The 22,316-nt window shown below is 54.5% G+C and overlaps 2 protein-coding genes across 2 annotated transcripts in view; one reads left to right on the forward strand and one right to left on the reverse strand.

Annotated features, from left to right (window-relative positions):
• SYTL3 (synaptotagmin like 3) overlaps positions 1–13,140 on the forward strand; it is an 81,538-nt gene extending 68,398 nt beyond the window's left edge. The window contains exons 10-15 of the mRNA XM_067011109.1: positions 4,661–4,763; positions 7,731–7,901; positions 9,965–10,070; positions 10,983–11,088; positions 12,029–12,234; positions 12,985–13,140. Coding sequence (XP_066867210.1) covers positions 4,661–4,763; positions 7,731–7,901; positions 9,965–10,070; positions 10,983–11,088; positions 12,029–12,234; positions 12,985–13,082 — 790 coding nt within the window. The 3' untranslated portion in view covers positions 13,083–13,140. The remainder of the gene's footprint in view (positions 1–4,660; positions 4,764–7,730; positions 7,902–9,964; positions 10,071–10,982; positions 11,089–12,028; positions 12,235–12,984) is intronic.
• A 1,358-nt stretch (positions 13,141–14,498) lies between these two features.
• Positions 14,499–22,316, reverse strand: part of EZR (ezrin) — a 47,534-nt gene continuing 39,716 nt past the window's right edge. The window contains 6 exon segments of the mRNA XM_059083534.2: positions 14,499–14,957; positions 15,054–15,305; positions 16,351–16,443; positions 16,728–16,888; positions 17,542–17,672; positions 17,979–18,142. Coding sequence (XP_058939517.1) covers positions 14,793–14,957; positions 15,054–15,305; positions 16,351–16,443; positions 16,728–16,888; positions 17,542–17,672; positions 17,979–18,142 — 966 coding nt within the window. The 3' untranslated portion in view covers positions 14,499–14,792.

The raw sequence follows: 22,316 nt of genomic DNA on the forward strand, positions 1-22,316 counted from the left end.
CTACTCTTCGTTGTGGTGTACAGGCTTCCCACTGCAGTGGCTTCTCTTGTTGTGGACTATGGGCTGTAGGCACGTGGGCTTCAGTAGTTGTAGCGTGTGGGCTCAGTAGTTGTGTGTGGGCTCAGCAGTTGTGGCTCGCGGGCTCTAGAGTGTAGGCTCAGTAGTTGTGGTGCACGGGCTTAGTTGCTCTGTGGCATGTGGGGTCTTCCCAGACCAGGGATCAAACCCATGTCCCCTGCATTGGTAGGTGGATTCTTAACCACTGTGCCACCAGGGAAGTCCCAAGATTGGCGTTCAGACCAGTCAAAGTGGAGTGGGGCGTTGAGTGGACCCCAGAAAAGAAAAGCTTAGTAGTAGTGCTTCTCTAACCCACCCTAACTAAGCAAAATCAATCCTTGATAGGATCAAACTGAGTTTCCAGTAAGTGAAATGCCTGCTAGAACAAAACTCAATACTTTGTAAAGGAAACACATGGTCAAGAGAGGATTCTGAAAGATGGCAGAGTAGGAGGCCTCAGGAATCCATCTCCCCCTGTAGACAACTGCACTGGCAGAATCTGTCTGATGGAACTATTTTGGAATTCTGGAGTCTTTTGAAGGCTTTCAACTTCCAGGGGAAGTCTTGGGTGGTAAATTGAGATTAATGTCAGTCAATTCCAGCTCTTAGCGCAGTATTAACTACCCATCCCCCCTATGCCCAACCCCTTGGCAGGCAGCTGTGCATATGTTCCTAGAGCAGCTTGAGCACAGCTTGTAAGAACCAGATGGGCAAAGGATCCTGTCCTCCAAATATCAGGGACCTGTTCTGTGATTGCCAGTTCTGATTGAAGAGGTACAAAAAAAAAAGGCAGGCAGCCATTGTTGTTTCACCTCCCCCCATTGTTGCAATCCCCTCCTCCTTGGGCTGAAGTGATTTACAAAGTATTTAAAGGGCCAGTGAGCTTATTTGTCTCCCTTCTTCATTTTTCTCTTTTTCCCCTTCTTGGGAACTGGATACTAAAGACCAGCACATTCAAGAGTAACTGGATATACAAGAAAAATTAAAAAGTGACCACACATGCCCAGGGAAGGGTTCAGGTTCAGAAAAGATCTGAGAAGATCTTAATTTTATACTTCAGGCTGATCCTTGGCATAGAGACAGTCTGCATCAATAAATTTATGAAAAACCCAATTAAAAAACCAATAACAAAAACCAGCAAACCCTGGGGAAGGGGGAGAATCTGATTTCCAGAGTTAACATATTATTAGACACATGTCCAGTGTTCAACAAAAAAAATCACAAGGCATATAAAGAAACAGGAAAGTATGGCTCATTCAAGGGGAAAAAATAAATCAACAGAAACTGTCCCTGAAAGAGATCTGATGGTAGGTTTACTAGACAAAGACTTTAAAACAACTGTTTTAAGGATGCTCAAAGAACTAATGAAAGATGTGGAGAAAGTCAAGAAAATGATGTATGAACAAAACAGAAATATCAATAAAGAGATAGAAAACCTTAAACAACAACAAAATATTTACTAGAGGGATTCAAAGGTAGGTATGAGCAGGTAAAAGAATAGGTGGGCTTCCCTGGTGGTGCGGTGGTTAAGAATCCACCTGCCAGGGACACGGGTTCGAGCGCTGGTCCGGGAAGATCCCACATGCCATGGAGCAACTAAGCCCATGTGCCACAACTACTGAAGCCCATGCGCCTAGAGCCCATGCTCCGCAACAAGAGAAGCCACCGCGATGAGAAGCCCTTGCACCATGATGAAGAGTAGCCCCCGCTCACCACAACTAGAGCAAAGCCCACGCATAGCAACGAAGACCAATGCAGCCAAAAATAAATAAATTTTTTAAAAAAGAAAGAATAGGTGAATGTGAAGATAGGATGATGGAAATTACTGAGTCTAAGGAACAGAAAGAAAAAAGATTAAAGAAAAGCAAACAGAACCTAAAGGACCTTCTGGACACCATTAAGTGGACCAACATGTGCAATGTATGTTCCAGAAGGAGAAGAGAGACAGCAAGGGGCAGAGAGAATACTCGAAGAAATAATGGCTGTAAAGTACCCCAATTTGATGAAAGACATGAATATAAACATCAAAGAAGCTCTTTGAACTCCAAGTATGATGAACTCAAAGACACCCACACCGAGACACATTATAAACCAACATTTGAACGACAAACACAAAGAATCTTGAAAGCAGCAAGAAAGTGAATAGTCATGTACTAGGGATCCTCAATAAGATTATCAGCAGATTTCCCATCAGAAACTTTAGAGGCCAGAAGGCAGTGAGTCAATATATTCAAGGTGCTAAAAGGAGAAACAAAAAAACACAGCACAACTGTTCTTCAAAAGTGAGGGAGAAATTACAACATCCTCAGCTAAACAAAAGGTGAGAGTGTATGAAATGACACTAGACAGTAACTCAAGACATATGAAAAAAATACAAGATCTCAATAAAGGCAAATACACTGGCAATTATAAAGGCAAGTATTATTGTAACAGTGGTAAGTAATTCCACTTTTTGTTTTTTATATGACTTAGGACATTTTAAAAGATTATTGGTCTCTTATTATCATTTTGGTTTGTAACTCCACACTTTGTTTTCGTGATAATTTAAGAGACTAATGCATTTAAAAGAAGTCTTACTTTGTGTTTTTCATCACACATATATACAGATGTATTTTTGTGACGTCAGCAGTGGAAAGAGGTGAGGATGGAGCTGAAAAGGAGTACAGTTCTTGTATGTTACTGAGGTTAAGTTGGTATAAATTCAAATTAGTGTTGTAACTTTAGGATATTAAATGTAATCCCCTTGGTAACCTCAGAGAAAATATCTATAGAACAAAAACCAAAACAAAACAAATGAGAAAGGAATTTAAACATTTCACCACAGAAAATCAACTAAACACAAAAGAACACAGTAAGGCAGAAAGTGAGGGTCAGCAAAGCTATAAGGCAAAAGAAACAGCAAATGACAGAAGTAAGTACTTCTTATCAGTAGTTAATTTAAATACAAATGAACTTGACTCTCCAGTCAAAAGACAGAAATTGGCAGAATGGATAAAAACATGAGATCCAACTATATGCCGTCTACAAGAGACTCACTTGAGACCCAGAGACACAAATGGAAGATACTCCATGCAGATGGTAACCAAGAGTGAGCAAGATGGCTGTACCAATATCAGGCAAAATAGGCTTTAAGTCAAAAAAGCTTACAAAAGATAAAGGACATTCTGTATTAATAATAGGTTCAATACAGCAAGATGATATAACAATTACAAATGTCTGTGTACCTAATAACAGACCATCAAGATACAAGAAGCAAAAACTGACGGAATTGAAGGGAGAAATAGTTCTTTTTTTTTTTTTTTTTTTTTTTTTGTGGTACGTGGACCTCTCACTGCTGTGGCCTCTCCCGTTGCGGAGCACAGGCTCCGGACGCACAGGATCAGCGGCCATGGCTCACGGGCCCAGCCGCTCCGCGGCACGTGGGATTCTCCCGGACCGGGACACGAACCCGCGTCCCCTGCATCGGCAGGCGGACTCTCAACCACTGCGCCACCAGGGAAGCCCGAGAAATAGTTCTACAATCATAGTTGGAAATGTCAGTACTCCACTCTCCGTAACGGATAGGACATCCAGAGGATAAAAAAGGAAATAGAGGACTTAACTACTAGATACACGGGCATGTATTTTATTGTAATGCTTTAAGCTATACAGGTATGTTTTATATGTCCTGTTTTACATGTGTGAGGGGTCTCGTAATGATCAACAATTTAAGAGTCAACGAACAGTGAGGTATTGGTGACAATGAGCCTTGAGTACTTTCCCAAGAAGTTTGCTGAAAGTGGGGGAAGAGGCCTGCGACTGGGGCTCCAAGGGGAACCCAGGTCGAGGGAGGGTTCCTGCTCTTTGTTGCTTTGAGAAAGTTGAGCCTGTCTCTAGCCTGTGGGGACAGGACCTGGGCAAGTGGTGTCACTGCATCCATAAAGCTGCTGGAAGAGCCAGGAAGGGCAGGCTTGGGACCTGAGCGGAGGGACCGGCCTGGGACGGAGCTTCCCGGAGTGGGCAGGGGGCAGTGCGGGGCTGGCCTCGGCCAGGCTTCCTCTGCTGGCGTGGCCTCCAGACCCCGGGAGAGGGCTCGGGGACACGGGTCCTCAGCAGGCAGGACGCAGTGTGTCTGAGGCCACACAAGGAAAACCAAAGTGTGAGACATACCCTTTCCATTTCAACTTTTTTTTTTCTTGCGGGTTGGGGAGAAGAGGTACGTGGAGGGCGAGGACAAGCTGGCACACGGCCTCGGCGTCCGGGCGGGTTAGAAACCTGCCACCCACAGAGCCCTGGGGGCCTCTGGTTCCCTGGTCGTCACCCAGGGACAGGTGATGGAGTGTGATGAGTAGATTCCAGAAGTAGGGCATGAGGAAAGCAGGGGAGCTTCCACAGCCCCAGGAACGTTCCCGAGGGTTACAGCCCGAGACCGTGTAAGCCGGGGCTGTGCACCCAGCACTGTCATTGTTCACTGTCGGTGGCGGCCACCAAGCCCTTTCTGTGAACCCCAAATGCAGCGGGAAGCAGGGTAAAGAAAACGCTGACGTGTGATTCTCCTCCTGAACCCTTTGTCGGCCCCCGACGCTGAGCTTTTCACCCTGTCCTGTCTGTGTTTGGCCACTAGGTATGTAAAGACCTATCTGCTGCCTGACAGATCCTCCCAGGGAAAACGCAAGACTGGAGTCCAAAGGAACACGGTGGAGCCGACCTTTCAGGAGACCTTGAAGGTACTTGCTGGACAAATATTCATGTGCTGAGTCTCCCCATCCCGGGATGGGCCCCTGGGGCCAGAGTCCAGTGGATGGTTCTTCTAAACTCTTGAGTCAGTTAAATGTAAGTGCAGACACTTAAACATTTCTGCAGGGCTCTGTCAACCAGTGGCAAGTGGTAGAAAATATCAGCCTTTGTACAGAAAAAGTGCAGAGTCTGCTGGACTTGAGAATGGCCTTTGACTAATGATTTGTGAGAAAATGGTAAAAAAGAAACTGCCTGCCTCTCAATTTCTAAAATTAGTTTGTCCTGTTGGATTTTTTTCCCCCCCCCCGTTATGCGGGCCTCTCACTGCTGTGGCCTCTCCCGTTGCGGAGCACAGGCTCCGGACGCGCAGGCCCAGTGGCCATGGCTCACGGGCCCAGCCACTTGGCGGCACGTGGGATCCTCCCGGACCGGGGCACGAACCCGAGTCCCCTGCATCGGCAGGTGGACTCTCAACCACTGCGCCACCAGGGAAGCCCTGTCCTGTTGGATTTTTATGACTATCAGAGGTATCCTCAAGCAAGGGACCCTGTAAATGAAACTGCTGAGTTATTGTGATGAAGTACTTTTATGAAGATAATATCTGGTATACCTAGATTTCTTATTTTATGAAAAGTCATTTTATGAAAAGAAAAGTCTATAGGAATTGTTTGGGTTTTCATTTTCTTTGGTGCTAAGAAATGTGACTTGTGGTTTAGGGCAGAGATCAGGGAGGGAGTGCCTCCTGCTGGGATTCAGGATGGAAAATAGGAGGTGATGTCTGGGGAGTGCAGATGGCAGGTAGGTGTGGGAGGTGGAAGAATAGTCCAGATGCAGAGATGGACCCACTCAAGGCGGGGTAGCCCGGGGACCCCATGTGTCAAGCCTGAGAAAGGAGAGGACTTTTGTTTGCCTTCCTTGGCCAATAGGAGCATTTGTGAACTCCCAGCCAGGGGCCATCTGGGTAGCTGGCACAAGAGTCCCGTTCGAGGCATGAAAACAGCCATTGTTTTCCGTGCACCTGCTGTGGCCAAGTATGTTATGTACCCTCTGAGCCAGGTGTTAGAATCCTCATTTAGCAATAGGGAAACTGAGGCTGAGAGAGTACTTAAAAGTACAGCTGTGACCCATGATGGGCTAGCAGTCCTTCACAAAGTTTATGTTCATAAGGACTCCCCAAGGGATTTTTTTTTTTAAGCAGATTGTGACTCCGCAAGTGTGGGCGGGGCCTGAGGTGCTGCTTGTCTGGGACACTCTGATAGTGAATTACTGGACGCTAGTCTTCATGTGGTTTTGCTCATGTACCTGCTAACAGAATTTTGAAAAGCTCTGTACCCTCTCAAAGGTGTAAGCTGATATATAAAATTACTCATCACAGGTTTAAGGTATTTCGTACTAAACAGAGGCAGACAAATATTTCCTATTTTATGAAATGAGACAAAGATGAGGACTGACTATATTTTAAATACTTCATTATATACTTTGATTTGTAAAGTTTTAACTACCTTATTTAAAATGCACCCAGAATCTCAAAGAAATCACCTACAATTTTTTTATCCATTGGTTTTATCTAGTACGTTGTGAATATTTTGGTTATCCTGAAAAACTTTCCAGATACATTGCAAAGAATCAGTGTTTTCATTCTAAATGTAGAACATCTCAGCACAGAGCCAGGCTTAGCCACTTTGTAGAAATATGTATAAGACGGCAGAGATGGGAAGATGAAGAAGCGCGCGATCATTAACAGTTTGGCAGAAAAGCAGTGTTTCAAATTCCCCCTGAGGTTGCACCCCTGGGTCAGGGCACCCGAGTGAGATACCAGCTGTGAGAACCACCTTCACAATTTGAGAAAAGTGCATGTGAAAGTTGAGGGTCTGGAAACTGACCCTCCAAGTTTTCTAAGTAGAACACTCCTCGGGGAGGCTTTCTGCACTCCAAGGGGTGCTGGTGCACCCCTTGAAGACCACTCAGTGGGGGGCCTGGGAAGGATGAAACAAGACACCAGATCTGGGTGACGTTGGCTGTTGCCTTGTTCTCTGGCATCGGTTACACTTGGTACCCCGTGGAAGCTAGCAATCCAGGGTCTGCTGGCACGGCCTTGTGGACCTAACAGGCAATGGAAAATAGGTCTTATTTTATGTTATTTAAAAATTTTTAAAATTAATTTTATGTATTATTTTTGGCTGCATTGGGTCTTTGTTGCTGTGTGTGGGCTTTCTGTAGTTGCAGCGAGCAGGGGCTACTCTTCATTGCAGTGCATGGGCTTCTCATTGCAGTGGCTTCTCTTGCTGCGGAGCACGGGCTTCTAGGCGCACGGGCTCAGTAGTTGTGGCACGTGGGCTCAGTAGTTGTGGCTCGCGGGCTCTGGAGCGCAAGCTCAGTAGTTGTGGCACACGGGCTTAGTCGCTCCGTGGCATGTGGGATCTTCCTGGACCAGGGCTCGAACCCGTGTCCCCTGCATTGGCGGGCGGGTTCTTAACCACTGCGCCACCAGGGAAGCCTCTAGGTCTAATTTTAAAATGCAGACTCAGTCAACCAAAGGAAGTAGTCAGGACCCAAAGAGAAGCAGGCCTGTGTTTCCAAGGGAGTCAAGGAGGGCTGCCCAGCGTGCGGCGCGGGTGGAGGCCATGCAGCTGCCCCAAGGAGGGCAGACCTGCAGGGACGGCCAGCTTTCCTCCGCAAAGTAGCTCGTTCTGAGACGGAGCAGACAGCACGGTGCACTGTTGGCCTGGACTTGACTGACGGGGCAGGTAGGCATGAAGGAAATAACTAGATTAACTTAGGGTTTAAAGACAGAGTATGGAACAAGGGGCAGAGTTGGAAATGGGCCATGGAATTGAGGGGAACAGACTAAAAATCGCGTGGGAGCTGCGGGCCCGGACGCTGCGGGCCTGGATGCTGTCCGCCTGGGAGCTGCGGCTCGGGTGCGCAGGTTGACCGTCCCCGTTCCCCCTCCGCAGTACCAGGTGCAGCCCGCCCAGCTGGCGACCCGGCAGCTGTGGGTGTCTGTGTGGCACCTGGGCAGGCTCGCCCGGCGGGTGTTTCTTGGAGAAGTGATCATCCCTCTGGCCACGTGGGACTTTGAGGACCGCACGACCCAGTCTGCCCGCTGGTATCCGCTCCAGGCCAAGGTGATGTCTGCTTTGGGTGATGTCTGGGCAGCCCCTACCCCCGTCCCACCACGAGAACCAAACCCACTTTTCAAAGGGGATCCAGGGAGAGAAGACCCACCTGCGGAGCCTGGGACCCAGGACCCAGTGCACACCTGCCGGCCTGTGACTCTGCGGTGGGAGCTTCCGGGGAGCAGAGGCTCACGGCCGGGCCCCCGGGGGGTGTGGGGCCGGGGGCGGGGTTGGCCTGAGGGACTCTTACCTGCTCAGGTTTGTTCAAGGTCCAGAATAGTCCCACCCTCAGTGTGGCCCAAACATCAGCATGGATCCGGCCTGGTGGGTCCACGCGCTTCCCAGAGTTCAGGGTCACTTACTGCCAGCAGAGACGTCTTGACCTTCTTGGGCCAAAGTCTAACCTGGAGCCAGCCGGCTGCCCTGCTGGTGGGACCTGCCTCGGACTGCAGGCTCTCGTGTATTCTACCTTCACTCCCAACCAAGCAGCGTTCCCCAATCAGTAACAGGCGAGAATGACTGGACCCAATGCCCTCAGGAAGTCAGGGCCAGGGGTTCCGTGTCCGATAGGCTGGGGGAGCAGAGCTGGCTGGCGGCCACGCAGGTGAGAGGGAGAGCCAGGGGAGAAAGGGTAGCGTTTCCTGGGGCGGCTGCTTTGTGCATTTCTGTGCCAAGATCCAAGATGTGAGATTGTGAAGGGGGCGAAAACGTGGGCTCTGCCACCTCCTAAGAAATGGCAGCAGGATGTGTAGTCCCACCGGTGAAAGCCTGGCAGGGAGGCTGAGTCTCTCCGAGGCTCTCTACCCTCTTTACGAGGGTCCCCGGTGCCAGTTTGCCTCCGTTTCCCTCTCCCAAGCCAGGGAGGCTCTGATTCACGATGCCCCTCCTGAGAAGCATCTCTGGTTTCTACAGGCTTAAGCCCGGGGCCTCCTGCCTCTTTTCTCTGTGGGGTCTGTGAGCCCACACACTCCCCCCGACCCCGTGCCCTGCACTTCCTCTTCTCAGAGCCTGAGTCCGTCTTCAGGACTCCGCTTGGAATGCTTTCTGCAGTCTAAGGTCTGCCCAGGACGGTTCTTAAATCCCACCTCCTCCGTGAAGGCTTTCCTGATTTTCCCTGCCAGATGTGATCTCGCCTGCGCTCGAGGGGCCCTTCCCGCCTTCTCCCCCCGGGAGCCCTTACTCGGGTCAAGGCAGGCTGCCACCCAGGCTGGTCAACTTCTGATAAGCAGGCGAGGAACAGAAATCACCAGAATGAAAGGTGTCCCTCCTAATCCCAGCCAATAGGTAGTGACAGCCCACGCTGGATCGGGGCGGGGGGTCCACTCACGGGCCTGGCCCCTCGGCCCTGACAGGAGGGAACCGTGTGGATGCTGAGGGTGGAGCCTGCTCCTCCCTGCCCGTGGGACAGGACGAATCTAGATGCTTCCCAGCGTCTCCCCCCCCCCACCCCGCTGGGTGACAGGTTGATGGGGTCACAGTCACCCTCTCCAAGCCCCTCCTTCGCTCACTTTCTGGCAGAAGTCACTCACGACCGGAGAAGCCACCTGGGTCCTCAGTGTGGTTCTGGGGTGGGCGGGGCCGACTCAGCAGACGGGGTGGGGGGGTGGGGGCGCCTCGCCGGGGGCACCGAGCTCCGGGCCCCGCGGCTTCCCGTGCCTGCCGCGGTCCCTGGCACGGACGGGTAGCTCGAACCTTTACCAACCTGGGTGGGATCGATGTGGGCTTGTTTCGTTTCACTTTTCCAGCTTTGGGTTGTGCCCAGGCTCTCTCGAGGCCATCCCACGGGGACGCGCCGGGGCCCTGGAGCCCCTCCGCTTCCTCGGCTCCTCCGCCTCTGCCGGGCTGCGTCTGCCAGGGTGGCAGAGCTGGGGTTGGTGAGGGTAGGAGTGAAACGTCCCCCAAACGGAAGGACGCCCAGCCCCGCCACAGGTGTGCCCACACCGCCTGGGGCTTCCCCGGGCCCGCAGAGGCCTGGCGGGGGGAGGCCGGCAGGGGACACTTCACGGACAGAGCGGAGGCGGTGAGAGAAGCCCGGGCGACTCTGGGTCTGGGGAACCCTGCTCTCCCCGCAGGCAGAGAAAGACGAAGACAGCGTTCCCACCAATAACGGAGAACTTGTAGTCCGGGCCAAGCTGGTCCTCCCTGCAGGGCCCAGAAATCTCCAGGAGGCTCAGGAAGGTGGGTGGCCCCCAGCCCCACGCACGTTTGCCTGTCACTGTCCCCAGAGCCTGGGCAGTTTCCCAGCTTTTCCCCCCGCTGCCCCCGACCCCCTGTGCTCCAGTAACTCCCACCCAACCCGCGAAGCCCAGCCTGGGAGGCGGGGTCTCTGGAAGCCTCGGCTCAGAAGGGAAACGAGCGACCGAAGCCAGGCCCCTGGTGCCTGCTTCACGGGCTCCTAGGACACCTGCCCCGAGGCTTTCCTCCCAGGGGGCCGGATCGCCTGGCCTGCCTGGGCCAGCAGTCCCGCTGGGGCCCCCCTCGCGGACCGACCACCTGCGTGACGGCCGGGAGGTCGTCCCCAACTCCAGGTTCAGGCGGCTGCAAGGCTGCGGGTGCCCAGCTCCCTGCTCCGGCGCCACGTGAGCAGCGGCTGCATGGCAGGATCGAGGTCAAGGAGCTTCAGGGGATGTCACTGCCCCGTAACGTGGGGCACGCGGAAGAGACGAGGGCGGAGAGTGAAGACGGGAGGAGCAGCAGTTCCACCACGTCATTCGCGACTTCCTATCTGACGGAAGAGGGAATTCCGCTGCCGGGCTCACAGCCCCCCCCCTGTGGTCCGCGGCAGCCCCCTTCGGCAGAGGTCTCTTCCCCAACCCGCTGGCCACAGCCGAGCCGCCCCTGCCTCCTCCTCTCCTCGGTCCCTCGTTACTCTCGGCAGCTTCCGGTTCCCTGGATTTTAAGCCCTTCCCTGCTGCCGCCGTGCCGGCCGTGCGCTGGGGCAGCGTGCGAGCGGGGGCGCCTGCTCCTCTGCCCGCGAGCTCGCGGGATCTGAGCCCTGTAACCCGCCCTCTGCCTAAGCTGCCAGCTTGGGGTGGTGCCGCCGTGCGCCGCAGAAGTAGTGCTGACGGTAAACGCCAGCTTTCCTTCCAGGGACGGCAGATCAGCCATCACGGAACGGTCAGCTCTGTTTGGTAGTGCTGGGAGCCAAGAATTTACCTGTGCGCTCAGACGGTACCTTAAACTCATTTGTTAAGGGGTAAGTATTACATGTAATCAAATATGAATTACTGACGATCTATTATGTGGCATCGTCCCTAAAAAAGGGAACACAGCCATTTTAAACTTATTTTAGCTTTCCTATGAAAATCTGACACCATGCGTGTTAGAGACGAGTTTCCAAGAATTCGTGGGACTTGGGAGTGCTGAGGCTGGCTTTGGGACACCACATTTTAAACTAAACCCAAATCTTATCAGCCCTCGTGACATCAGTAAACCAGCCCCGGGGCCTGAGTGGAGCAAGGGGAAAGCGGTGTGGTCGGTAAGCGCTCCTTCAGCGTAACGTCGTAACGTCTGCGTTAACGGTAAGACGGTGACTCCGCGTGCTTCATTCTTACTTCCGGTGTCATGGTGTCTCCAGAAGTAAAGCAAACACCATTAATAAGTATGTAGGATTGCCAAATCCCCAGTCAGTGACGTAATGGAAAAACGACGGCTTACCTCATCCAGACAGAACTGAGTTCATCTCCTAGGCCTTCCTTCCGCTTACTGGTAGGGCCTTGAGCAAGTGACTTAGCCCTTCTGCGTTTATCTTCCTGGGAACAGGGTTAAAGGAGATAACGTGTGTGCAGAGTCCTGGTCCCTGGGTAGCAGCTCTAACGGGCCTCGCTGTCGCCTGGTGGTCGTCATATCAAGGAGGCGGATTAAGACAAGGGCCACGCGGCCCAGAATCCCGAAGTTCCCTTATGGGGCACTCGGAACAGAATCCAGCTCTGAGAGATTTGGAGCATCCTAGCGCGCGAGAGGCCACGCGGCCAAGTCTCAAGATTCCCATTCTTGTTCCTTGCTCACGATTTTTGTTCTGCAGTGGGTTTAGCACTCTTCTGAGCACTTCTCTCGCTGAGGAGCAAGTGCCAACAGAGAGAGGGGGCCGTGTGGCGGGCAGAGCTTACAGGGTCTGAATCTGTCTCCTTGTGCAGCTGTCTCACTCTGCCAGACCAGCGGAGGTTGAGACTGAAGTCCCCCGTCCTGAAGAAGCAAGCCTGTCCCCAGTGGAAGCACTCCTTCGTTTTCAAAGGGGTCACCGCTTCTCAGCTGAGGCAGTCCACCCTAGAATTAACCGTTTGGGACCAGGCCACCTTCGGCGTGAACGACCGCTTGCTGGGAGGCGCCAGGCTTGGTTCCGGTAAGTCTGATATTTATAAGGCCCAAGCTGCATCGGTGATCCTTAGTTGACCGTCCTACCTCCATGGATACCATTCAAATAAAAAGTGTTTCCAGATGGCAGGTGACTCTACTGGCTGCGAAACTGCCTAACCCATCATAAATGGAAATTACTTAGTCTAGCTTTTACTTTACAACTGAGCAGTAATACAGCAAAGCATTTCAACGATTTAAATGAGATTTTGATCTGCTAAAGAAACACCAATTCAAGGTCTCAAAATGGGCTGGGTACAGTATTTGCTTTTGTTTCTGGCCATCAATCATAAGAGGATTATTTTCTTAAAGGAGAATATCTTCTTAACCCAAACAAATGGAAATTCAGAAAGTATTTCATTAATAGAGGGACTAGAGACGCTTTTCAGTGTCGCTCAGCAGGAGTGCTGCTGGCTTTCCTTGGGGGGGGGGCAGCAGGGCCCCCCAAACACTGTCACAACCAAAACGCCCGCACCCATTCCCAGGGCCTCCGAGACCACTGAAGAGAAACGAGACTCGCTGTTAAGTTACCATTTGTTGAAAAAGGAACACTGTCCCAAGAACACCCTTTCCTCTAAGGAACTCATCTCCTTACTGGCGGGGCACATTTTAATACGGTCTTAAGTTCCGGTGAAAAGTTACCGTATACTTTGCTGCTAGTCCTTTTTAAAAAAGCTGCGAAAGGACAGTGAGTGTCCCCTGGCCGCCATCGCTGACCTGTCCCTTTGCTCACATACAGCGGAAGAGCCGGCGGGCGGCGCAGACTCAAAGCTCCAATGGCAGAAAGTACTTTCCAGCCCCAACCGGTGGACCGACGTGACCCTCCCCCTGCACTGACCGGAGGCTCCGGGCGCAGCGGGGCTTCAGGTGCCGGGGCCCGAGGGTCGGCTGCGGGGCCGGGCGTGCGCGCGGGGGCGGAGGGTGGCGAAGGGCCCCGGGGAGCGTGAGCTCTCCCCGTCTGCAGCCATCCTGCCACTGGGACGTTCCTCCACGTTCCTCTGTGTCTATTTAGACAGAACTATTATCGATGCTACGTTAGTATGGCCTCAGGGTGCTTACCTGTGCTTTGAGAGATGTGGAAAATGACCCGATTGCAGTAAATGTTCAACAGTTACCCCGGTCTCCCTGTGCTTATCAAAAAGCGAAAATTATGGCCTTGTTATGTGCGTTTCAAAGGGAAAAAGAAGAACGTGGCGGGTGCTCAGTTCCTACCATTCTGCCGTGGAAAACCGTTTCTGGAGGTCAGCCGTCCGTCCCCACGGGGTGCTGAGCGATGCCCGCTTCCGGTGGGTCAGTGCTAAGGTCACCCGAGGGCTGCCCAGCCCCACACAGCGCGGCTGCCAGGCTGCGCGGACGCCGAGTCCGAGAAGGGCTGCTCCGGCAGCAGCTGCGCGGAGACACCTGCCGCCGCTTCCCGCAGGCCTCGGGTTCATCCTCGCAGGACGGCTGGAAGGAAGAAGACCGAGCAGAGCGCGGAAGGGCAGGACGCGAGTGGGCAGAAGCGGCGCCGCGAGAGCGCGGACACCTGCCGCCTGTTCAAGGACGAGGTCGGGAGAGGAAGGAGGTCGGAGCAGGTTCTGCTTTGTGCAGGGACTGAGATGCTGACCGGGTCAGAAAGGTCCCTCACGGCTGGAGTCTGAATTATCAGAACGGCCTGCAAGTCCCCTTCTTTCCAACCAAGCAGTTCTGACAGAAGATTCAAAATTGTGCATAGTCGATTACACGGACCGGGAACACTAAAAGTAAAAAGCGATTTTCCCCGATGAGATTATAGCAGTTAATCAGCTCCATTACTGCCCTCAGGTCACATCAGATTAAGTGCTATGGTTTTTAATATGTAATTTTTATTATTCTGTAAAAGGTAACAAAATATACAGAATGAAACTTTCCCTTTTTTAAACTAATGTTACAAACCCATATCATCACTTACATATAAATACCGTACTCTACAGCTGATCATTATTTAGGTGGGTAAGTCCAACAATGTAGCCCTCTAACTGTTAAGCAAAAAAAGAAAAAAAATTATCCAAGAACAGTCTCCTGCATTGTTTATCCCGAGTGATCCAATGATCACAGGATTTCATCAACTGAACTGAAGGCCTGGAGGAAGGAAATCGTGTGTGTGAGAGTGCTTCAGACTTTTCAAAAATTTCACTCTTCACAAACCAAATATACAGAGATGCATCCTTCATAGAAATCAAGAAGAAATCAGTTTCAGCTAATTTCAAATAGAAAAAAGTATGGCACAGAATATAAGCCACGATGTGGTTTTAATTATATGGAATCTCATATCACACATGCCAGCACGGAGTTAGTTATTCAGACGTTACAGGCATCTTAATTGATTCAGTCCTGCTCCAAAGCATAAAACAGGAAGTGATTCAATAATAATAAAAATAAAAATCAGGCCTGTTTGGCACTATGATACAGTTGGTAAAAATAAAACTCCCAGCCCTAGAACATTCCCACTGAAGTGACTACTCTCTCTTTAAAGGGCCTGGAGGACGATCGATGCAAGTACGCGTTCGAGTGGGCCGGCGGCGCCCTTCACATGGCCTCGAACTCGTCGATGCGCTGCTTGGTGTTGCCCTGGCGGATCTGACGCAGCGTCTTGTACTTGTCCCGGCCTTGCCTCACGTTCTCGTTGTGGATGATGTCGTTGTGGGTCCGCTTGTTCTCGTCTCTGGCCTGGGACAGCTCGCTGGTCAGGGTCTGCAGCGCGAAGCGGCCTCGGTCAGCTGGACGCCCCACCCCGCACAGAGCCCGCCCCTCCCGGGGGCAGGGGGGCCCGGCCCGCGCGGCGCTCACCCTCAGCTGCCGCTGCACGCGCTCGTTCTTCTCGGCCTCGGTGACGCGCTTCTCCTCGTTGCGGTCGTCCAGGATGCCCTCGCTGGACAGCTCGGCGCTGTAGCCCGTGTACTCCGTGCCCTCCTCCTGCGGGTTCTCCTGGACGTGGTAGTTGACGGGCTCGTACACGGGGGGCGGAGGCGGCGGGGGCGTGGTCATCACCAGGTGCAGCTCCTCCTTGGTCTTTACCAGATCATCCTGGGCTTCTTTGGCCTTTGAAAGCAGATTCAAGGGCAGCTTGGACCATTTTCTTAAGAGCCGCCTTTGCTCCACAAGAAGGCCCGCTGTCCGTACTAAGAGAGGAAGGATTCCGCTCCCTCCCTCCCTCCTCCCACCGCCTTCTCCTGGGGCTGGAGGCGCGTGGCGGAAGCAGCACGGAGCCGAGGGGCCACGGCCGTGGCTGACCAGGTGGCGCTGGCCTGTGCAGCCTCTTCCAGGTCTGGGGACCCGGGTCCCCCGGGCAGCTGTCAACTGTGCCCACGGCCCCAACAGAAACGGCCACGCCAGGGGTCTCGACATTTTTCTAAGCACTGTAACTTCTTTATGTCTGAGGACCTTGTCTATGTTCGCTGCATATACTTTTGAAAAAAAAAATTGTTAAGCAAGCCCTCCCGCCACTGAAGAGCAACTGCAGCGTGCTGGCGTTCGGTTTGTTCTTCTCCTGCGCGGCCGCTATCAAGCCCCTCCCGGCCTTCCAGCCCCAGCCCTTCTCACCCGCCACCCAATAGTCGGCCCTTCCAGCAACTCCCGGGGGTCCGCACACTCAACCCCGCCCACCTCGTCACCAGCCTGACCCCGAGACGTGCTTTAGCTCGTACCCGTTTTGTAACCAGTTCCTCTCATTTCATACGTTATAAGGAGCACTTTCTCCGAAAACCTAGGGACTGAGGTGTTGTGCACACAGCTAACTCTGAACCCGACCCACAGCGCAGTCCCGGAACGCAAGGGGTCTCCCGGGTGGAGGCGGGCGCCCCGACGCCAGAACGAACGCGGTTCTCGCTCTGACAGCGAAAACTGACTAAACCCCTGGGGGTCCTTACAAGTCGGGTGTTGCTCGTCGCGACCTGCAAGGAAACCGAGCCTCCGAGGCGAGGCCGGCCCGGCAGAGCCCGGAGACCCCCCAGGATCCTGGTCTTGCCACGCGCGGGGACCGGCGCCGCCGCTGGGGGCCCCCCGTGATCCCATACAAAGCTAGTTCCCGAGGGGGGGCGGCGCTCGGCTCCCCTGCTGGTCCACCCGCGTCCTCGCCGGCGCTCACCCGGAGCTGCCACTCCTCCACCTCGTCCTCCTTGCGCCGCCGCGCCTCCTCCAGGAGGGCGATCTTGGCCGTGTACTCGGCGAGTTCCGTGGCCTGGGAAAGGAGCAGGAGCCGAGGTGACGTCCGGGACGCTTCCGGCAGGCCACTCGCGAACGAAGGGTCACGTGGTTGGTACACGGCGCCGCGCCCCCCTCCAGCGGTGTCCACCCGCCGCCCGAGGGCCAACCGCCGCAGGGCCCCCTCCCCACGGGCCACCCTACACCCTCGGGCAGGTCACCTTACAGCCCCGATACCAATTATTATAAGGCAGGTGTCACTTTTTCAATCCCCAGAGGCAGCCTCTCTGTAACTGAGCACCGTGAGGCCGCGCCCCCTACCAGCTGCTCCTGGCTCTTGATCTGATCCGCCGCCTGCCTCTCCAGCTCGTCCTTGGCGTGCAGCGCGGCCAGGCGCTCGGCCTCCAGGCGCTCGGCCTCCTCCTGCGCCCGCTTCCTCTCCTCCTCCAGCTTTAGTGCTCGCTGGATCTGGTCCGAGAGCTCTAGACACAGCGCAGAACCAGAGCTGCTCAAGGCTCCTGCCGGGGACCCTGCAGTCTTGCCCCGCACTCCCACCCAGAGGGGACCGGACGGGACACGAGCGTGAACACGCCGAGCTGCAAAGCGGCGGACCGAGTTCCACGGTGCCGCGACCTCTTCTCCCCGGGACCCTGAAGGGAACGCTCACGGTGGTGGGACTGCCCTCCCTCGGCCAGGGCCCGGCCGCTGTGCTGCTCTCCCCAGAAACTCCGCATCTGCATCGCTCGCCCGGGTTTCAGCTCGTGGCAGAGGAGATGCGGCACAGCTCCCGTGACCGCAGGCCCAGCATTCTATCTCACGGAACCTTAACGTCCTCATCAGGAACGGGGGATATTTCAGCCCTCACCTCACAGGACCGGGGGCAATTCAGAGGATTGTTGTGCATAAAGCATTCAGCACAGAACCCACACAGGTGTTAATAAAATACAGAATTACTTTCTGATCCAGACAACCACTTTATCATGTCTCTTCTGCAAGTCTCCACTTTGGGTATGTGCTTAACTGGGACGTGTATCCTTGGACAGGGTTCCCTGCTGGTTGCGTGTGTACCGGCCGTCTGGCCCTGCCGCCTCAGCCCACCGGGACAGAACGGTGTCTGGCGGGCGGCCCCACCCACCTTTCTCGGCTCTCCTGGTTTTCTCCTCGTAGTCCTGAAGCCTGAGCATCAGCTCCTCCTTCTCACGCGTCACCTGCTCTTTCTCTCTCTCCACGGTTTCTCTCCTTTTCTTCTCGGTTTCCAACTGCTGCCTGTTTCCGGGAGGGGAAGCGGCGGCACAGGAGGCTCAGACTCCGCACTGCAGCCTGGCCGTCCCAGCCCAGGCACACGAGGGGCGGCTGCCCTCAGCGCCTAGGCCAGGCCCCGGGCCCGCCGTCCAGCAGGACACTGGCGACAGCCCTGACCCCAGGTGCCCTGACTGCTCTCCGCCTGGGGCTCAGGCCCTGCCCCGCAGACTGTGACCACCAGCCCTTCTGCAGGCAGCGGCGCAGACACGCCGTCCTGTCCCCAGGCCCACGAGCGCGCGCCCGGCCGCCCCTCCCGCCGCCCCCGCTCACCGCTCCAGCTGCTTCTGGTGCCTCTCCTCCCGGGCCTGGGCCTTCATCTGCTGCACCTCGATGGTGTCGGGCTTCCTGCGGCGCATGTACAGCTCGTGGTTCCCCATGCACAGCTGCAGGATCCGCTTGTTAATTCGCAGGCGGGGGGCATAGAACACGAAGTCCTGCAGAAGAGAACAGGGCACTGCGACAAGGAGAACGCCTTCCTTTGGCTTTCTTCTTCCAAACCCGACTTCACCCACTTCTGGATACCGCTTCAAAAAGGACAAACGTAGCAGAGTAGGGGCCAGAAAGGGGGGTTCAGGGTAAAGCCACTGGCCCCGAATGACAGAGATGTTCCTGGTGCCGCGGGGCGCACGTTCCCCAGGACGAGCAGAGGTGATGTGTGCACTGAACCCCACGGCTGGACCGCAAAGCTGCTCCGGCCCAGTTCCAGCTGGCCTTCAGGCCAGCACCCTCGCCTGGCCTCTCCAGCCCCACAGCCCCGTCCGTTCCCCGATTCCTGCCCGCACAGCACAGCTCCTCCTACTTCACTGAGCTTCCGTCTCCTCTGCCTCAACCTTTCGCCTCCCAAGCTACTACCAGCGCACCGCTAGGGTCACCGGCGGAACTTCGACGCCAGCCCGTCAGCTCCAGGACCAGGTGCGAACGCCCTGGCCTGGCGCAGGTGAAGGCCTTCCGGCCCTGACCCACCCCTCGTTCACCTAAACTGCACTCTCTCACACTGTGAGCACGTCCTCACACAGTCCCTCCTACTTGGCATGTCACGTCCAGTCCTACAGACCCGAGGCCACAGCACTTCCACGAGATCTCTCCTCCTCCGTGGCTGTCATTTCTGGGCCCTGACGGAGAGGTCAGCCACGGCGTTGCTGGTGCCTTACCCCGCTGGCTTGTTCCGCCCTCCCTCCCCCACTAGACCGTCAGCTGCCTGGACAGCTGGGCCACATTCATTCATCTCTCTGTGCCCAGGACCAAACCATCTGCTGGTGAGTGACGGTTCGCGCAGCGCCGTCGCGTCCGACCCTGAGACACTGGACAGGTCGCTCCGTCGCTCTGAGCCTGAGCACCTTCAGCTATACAATCGACGGTCTTGTTGTGAGGATTAAATCAGAAAATGTCCTCAGAGGACAAGGACTCAGAAGGGTGTCTGGCACAATGAAAGCTGGCTGGTACACAATACGCTCGCTCAGACTTCGGGCTGGCCTTACCAAACCGCTACTGGAAAGCCTTCTTAAAACCAAGAACAAAATCACAGCATCCGAGAGCTTCATGACTTGTGACCGCGCAAGTCTGGGACGCGGATGACACAGGGTCTTGTTTCCTAGCTCCTGATTACCCCGTGTAACTAACAGAGGCGACAGAGGGGCAGTACAGTTTAGAAACTCTTGCTAAAAGCTACTGGAAAAGGCGCATCTGCTTCCTCGTCCTGCTTTCCTTTCTCTTCTGAGGCACAGGGCCTCCAGCATCCAGGTGCCGAGCACTGCAACAGGGAGAGGGTGGCTGAGACCAAGAAGCAGTGCTGCACGGCCCACACCGACTTCCGAAACCTACAGGAACACGCCGGGCGAGCTGAGCCGACCAACAGGCCCAGGGAGGGCCTGCTTAGTGCCTCAGTCTGTACACCTGTCCAAAAATGCTAGGGAGAGAGTAATGTCAAGCCCGAGAGCCCACGGACCTCCTTGGGGGGCGGGGGGCCTCTCCTTGGGGTTTCTCACACACTTGTTATTAAGTCATCGGGTTTCCCAGGGAGGTGTCTGCGGAGCTGGGAGAAACGGGTATTTTTATTACCCACCTGTCTCTTATTACACAAAGAGAAAATAATCTCTTGCTACGGCAGCACAGCCATGCTGCCCAAATGGGTCTTGACTGTGGTTCCTAAGTATTTGTAAAGAAACTCTAATTAGCACGAACTCCTCTTCAGAAAAATGTCACTTAAAAAAATATCTAGGGTCAGAACTGCAGGTGACACTCCCCACAGCATCGGGTTGCCCGAAGACAGAGCCTGTGAACACCAGGGACAATGAGAGCATCCATGGCTTCGCGGGAGGTGGCGGAATCCCTCGTGCCGCCTTTGAAGGAGGCCAGTTCCTGACTTCAAGTTACAAACAAAAACTAGAAACTTTTTATTTAGAGATTTTTAAATCCACGTCTGCAGCCCAGGCCTCCTGATGAGACCTGGGGCAGGCCGTCTTAAGTGGCAGAGAACGACGTCCTAAAAACTGAGACCGGGCCCAAGGAAAGTGAACCCAAGTCCCCAAGGACACGGGGGAGGAAGGAGGGAAGCCCTGGCGAGCTGTCGGGTGAACACGGGAGCCTCGGGGCTGCCCTCTGCGCGGGCTGGGCCGGGCCCGCTGCTGTCACCTGCAGGTCTCCATCCTTCCGCCTCTCCCGTGGGGCAGGAACAAAAGGCCCATTCTAAATGGGAGCCAGCTGTCCCGGCCCCATGAGCCACCCAGGCAGGCACTGAACAGCACAAGAGTCAAAATCACGGCCCCGAACCGCAGCACCCAAGTGGCCGGGGGCAGAAGCTGCCTGGCTGAGGAGCGGGGCCGGGGCTCAGCCGGGGGCCTGCCCAGTTGACCACCCTCCACGCAAGCTCAGGAACCCCTCCCCCGGTGTGGTGACGCGACCTTTCGGGTCTCCTTTTCCGTCTTCTACATAAAGGCGTGAACCTGGACATGTGGTGTTCTACTGCCCCAGGCGCTAAGCCTGCCTGCGGCTGCGCAGAGCAGCCCTGGGAGGTGTGCGGGCCCCAAGGGACCCGTCCCCCCAGCAAGCCCCCCACCATAAGGCACCCAAGCAGAGGACGCCTCCTCTGTGAGGTCCCCCGACCCACCCACCGGAAGCCATCGCCCACCCCACCTCCCATCTGCGTCCCGACCTGTCACTCAGTAGAGCTGCGCTGTTAAATTCTCTGCCAGAAAGCACGTTACTTGTTTTGTCTGTCTTCACCCATCTCTTCACTGGCGTGTACACCTCACGGGGTGGGACCTGTCCTGTTCCGGCGTGCACACCATCCTGGTATCGCGCCTGACACCACGCAGCACGTGACCAGCAAATGTTTCTCTCTCCCTTTTTCCCCTTTCAAATGATGGCTTCACATAAAACCTGATTATAGCAAAAGTATACTCGGCTAATTCAACCAGATGTATTCCAGCTGCCTTTGCTTGGGAGCTTGTGATTATACAATATTCTTCAGCTTTTCGGAAGCTAAACTTAAACCAAATTTGAAAAAAACATACCACTTAATTCTTTTTTTTTTTTTTTTGCGATACGCGGGCCTCTCACTGCTGTGGCCTCTCCCACTGCGGAGCACAGGCTCCGGACGCGCAGGCCCAGCGGCCATGGCTCACGGGCCCAGCCGCTCCGCGGCATGTGGGATCCTCCCGGACCGGGGCACGAACCCGTGTCCCCTGCATCGGCAGGCGGACTCTCAACCACTGCGCCACCAGGGAAGCCCACCACTTAATTCTTAAACAGTCTACCCAGAATTCCTGCTTCTGTCACTTCTTAAAAAATGTTCTGAACAATCAGTAACATCTCATGAACAGACAGTCGCCTACACAGGATCGCAGGATCTTCTCGCTCTGACGGCCCCATCTCACTGCCCACGTAACACTATGACCCTCGGTTCATGGTGCTGCATATTAATGTGACCTGTTACCATGGAGCCTGAGAGTCCGTATTAAGCGCTTGTTTAATTTAAAATAGCTGTGCAACTACCCGTGGAGCAGGAGTCAAGAGTTTGCAAACAGCAGAAATACTGAAAGTGTCTTTCCATGGAGACAATACTTTTACACACAGCGTCCAGACCTCTGGTTTTCCCTTACGCGGGACCAACCCCTCCGCGGGAGGAGCAGTTGGACAGCAACGCTACACGCTGTCCCCTGAGCGTTAACGGTCACCATGCGGTGCCCAAGCCCTGGAGGGCTCCCAGACGTGCCTCTCTGAGCCGAACACTGTAACTAAGGAACCAAATTACATGAGACACCAAGTTCTTTCCGAACTATAATTTTGGTAAAATTCACAACAGGCTCCAAGAAGGATAAGAGAATTTCTTCAAGTGGCAGTTTTTTAAAGAATAGACTTCTGATTAGAAAACACATTCCTGGGCTTCCCTGGTGGCGCAGTGGTTAAGAATCCGCCTGCCAGGGCTTCCCTGGTGGCGCAGTGGTTGAGAATCCGCCCGCCGATGCAGGGGTCACGGGTTCATGCCCTGGTCCGGGAAGATCCCACATGCCGCGGAGCAACTAAGCCCGTGAGCCATGGCCGCTGGGCCTGCGCGTCCGGAGCCTGTGCTCCGCAACGGGAGAGGCCACAGCAGTGAGAGGCCCGCAT

The sequence above is a fragment of the Kogia breviceps genome, chromosome 13, assembly GCF_026419965.1.
Source record: "Kogia breviceps isolate mKogBre1 chromosome 13, mKogBre1 haplotype 1, whole genome shotgun sequence".
Classification (NCBI taxonomy): domain Eukaryota; kingdom Metazoa; phylum Chordata; class Mammalia; order Artiodactyla; family Physeteridae; genus Kogia; species Kogia breviceps.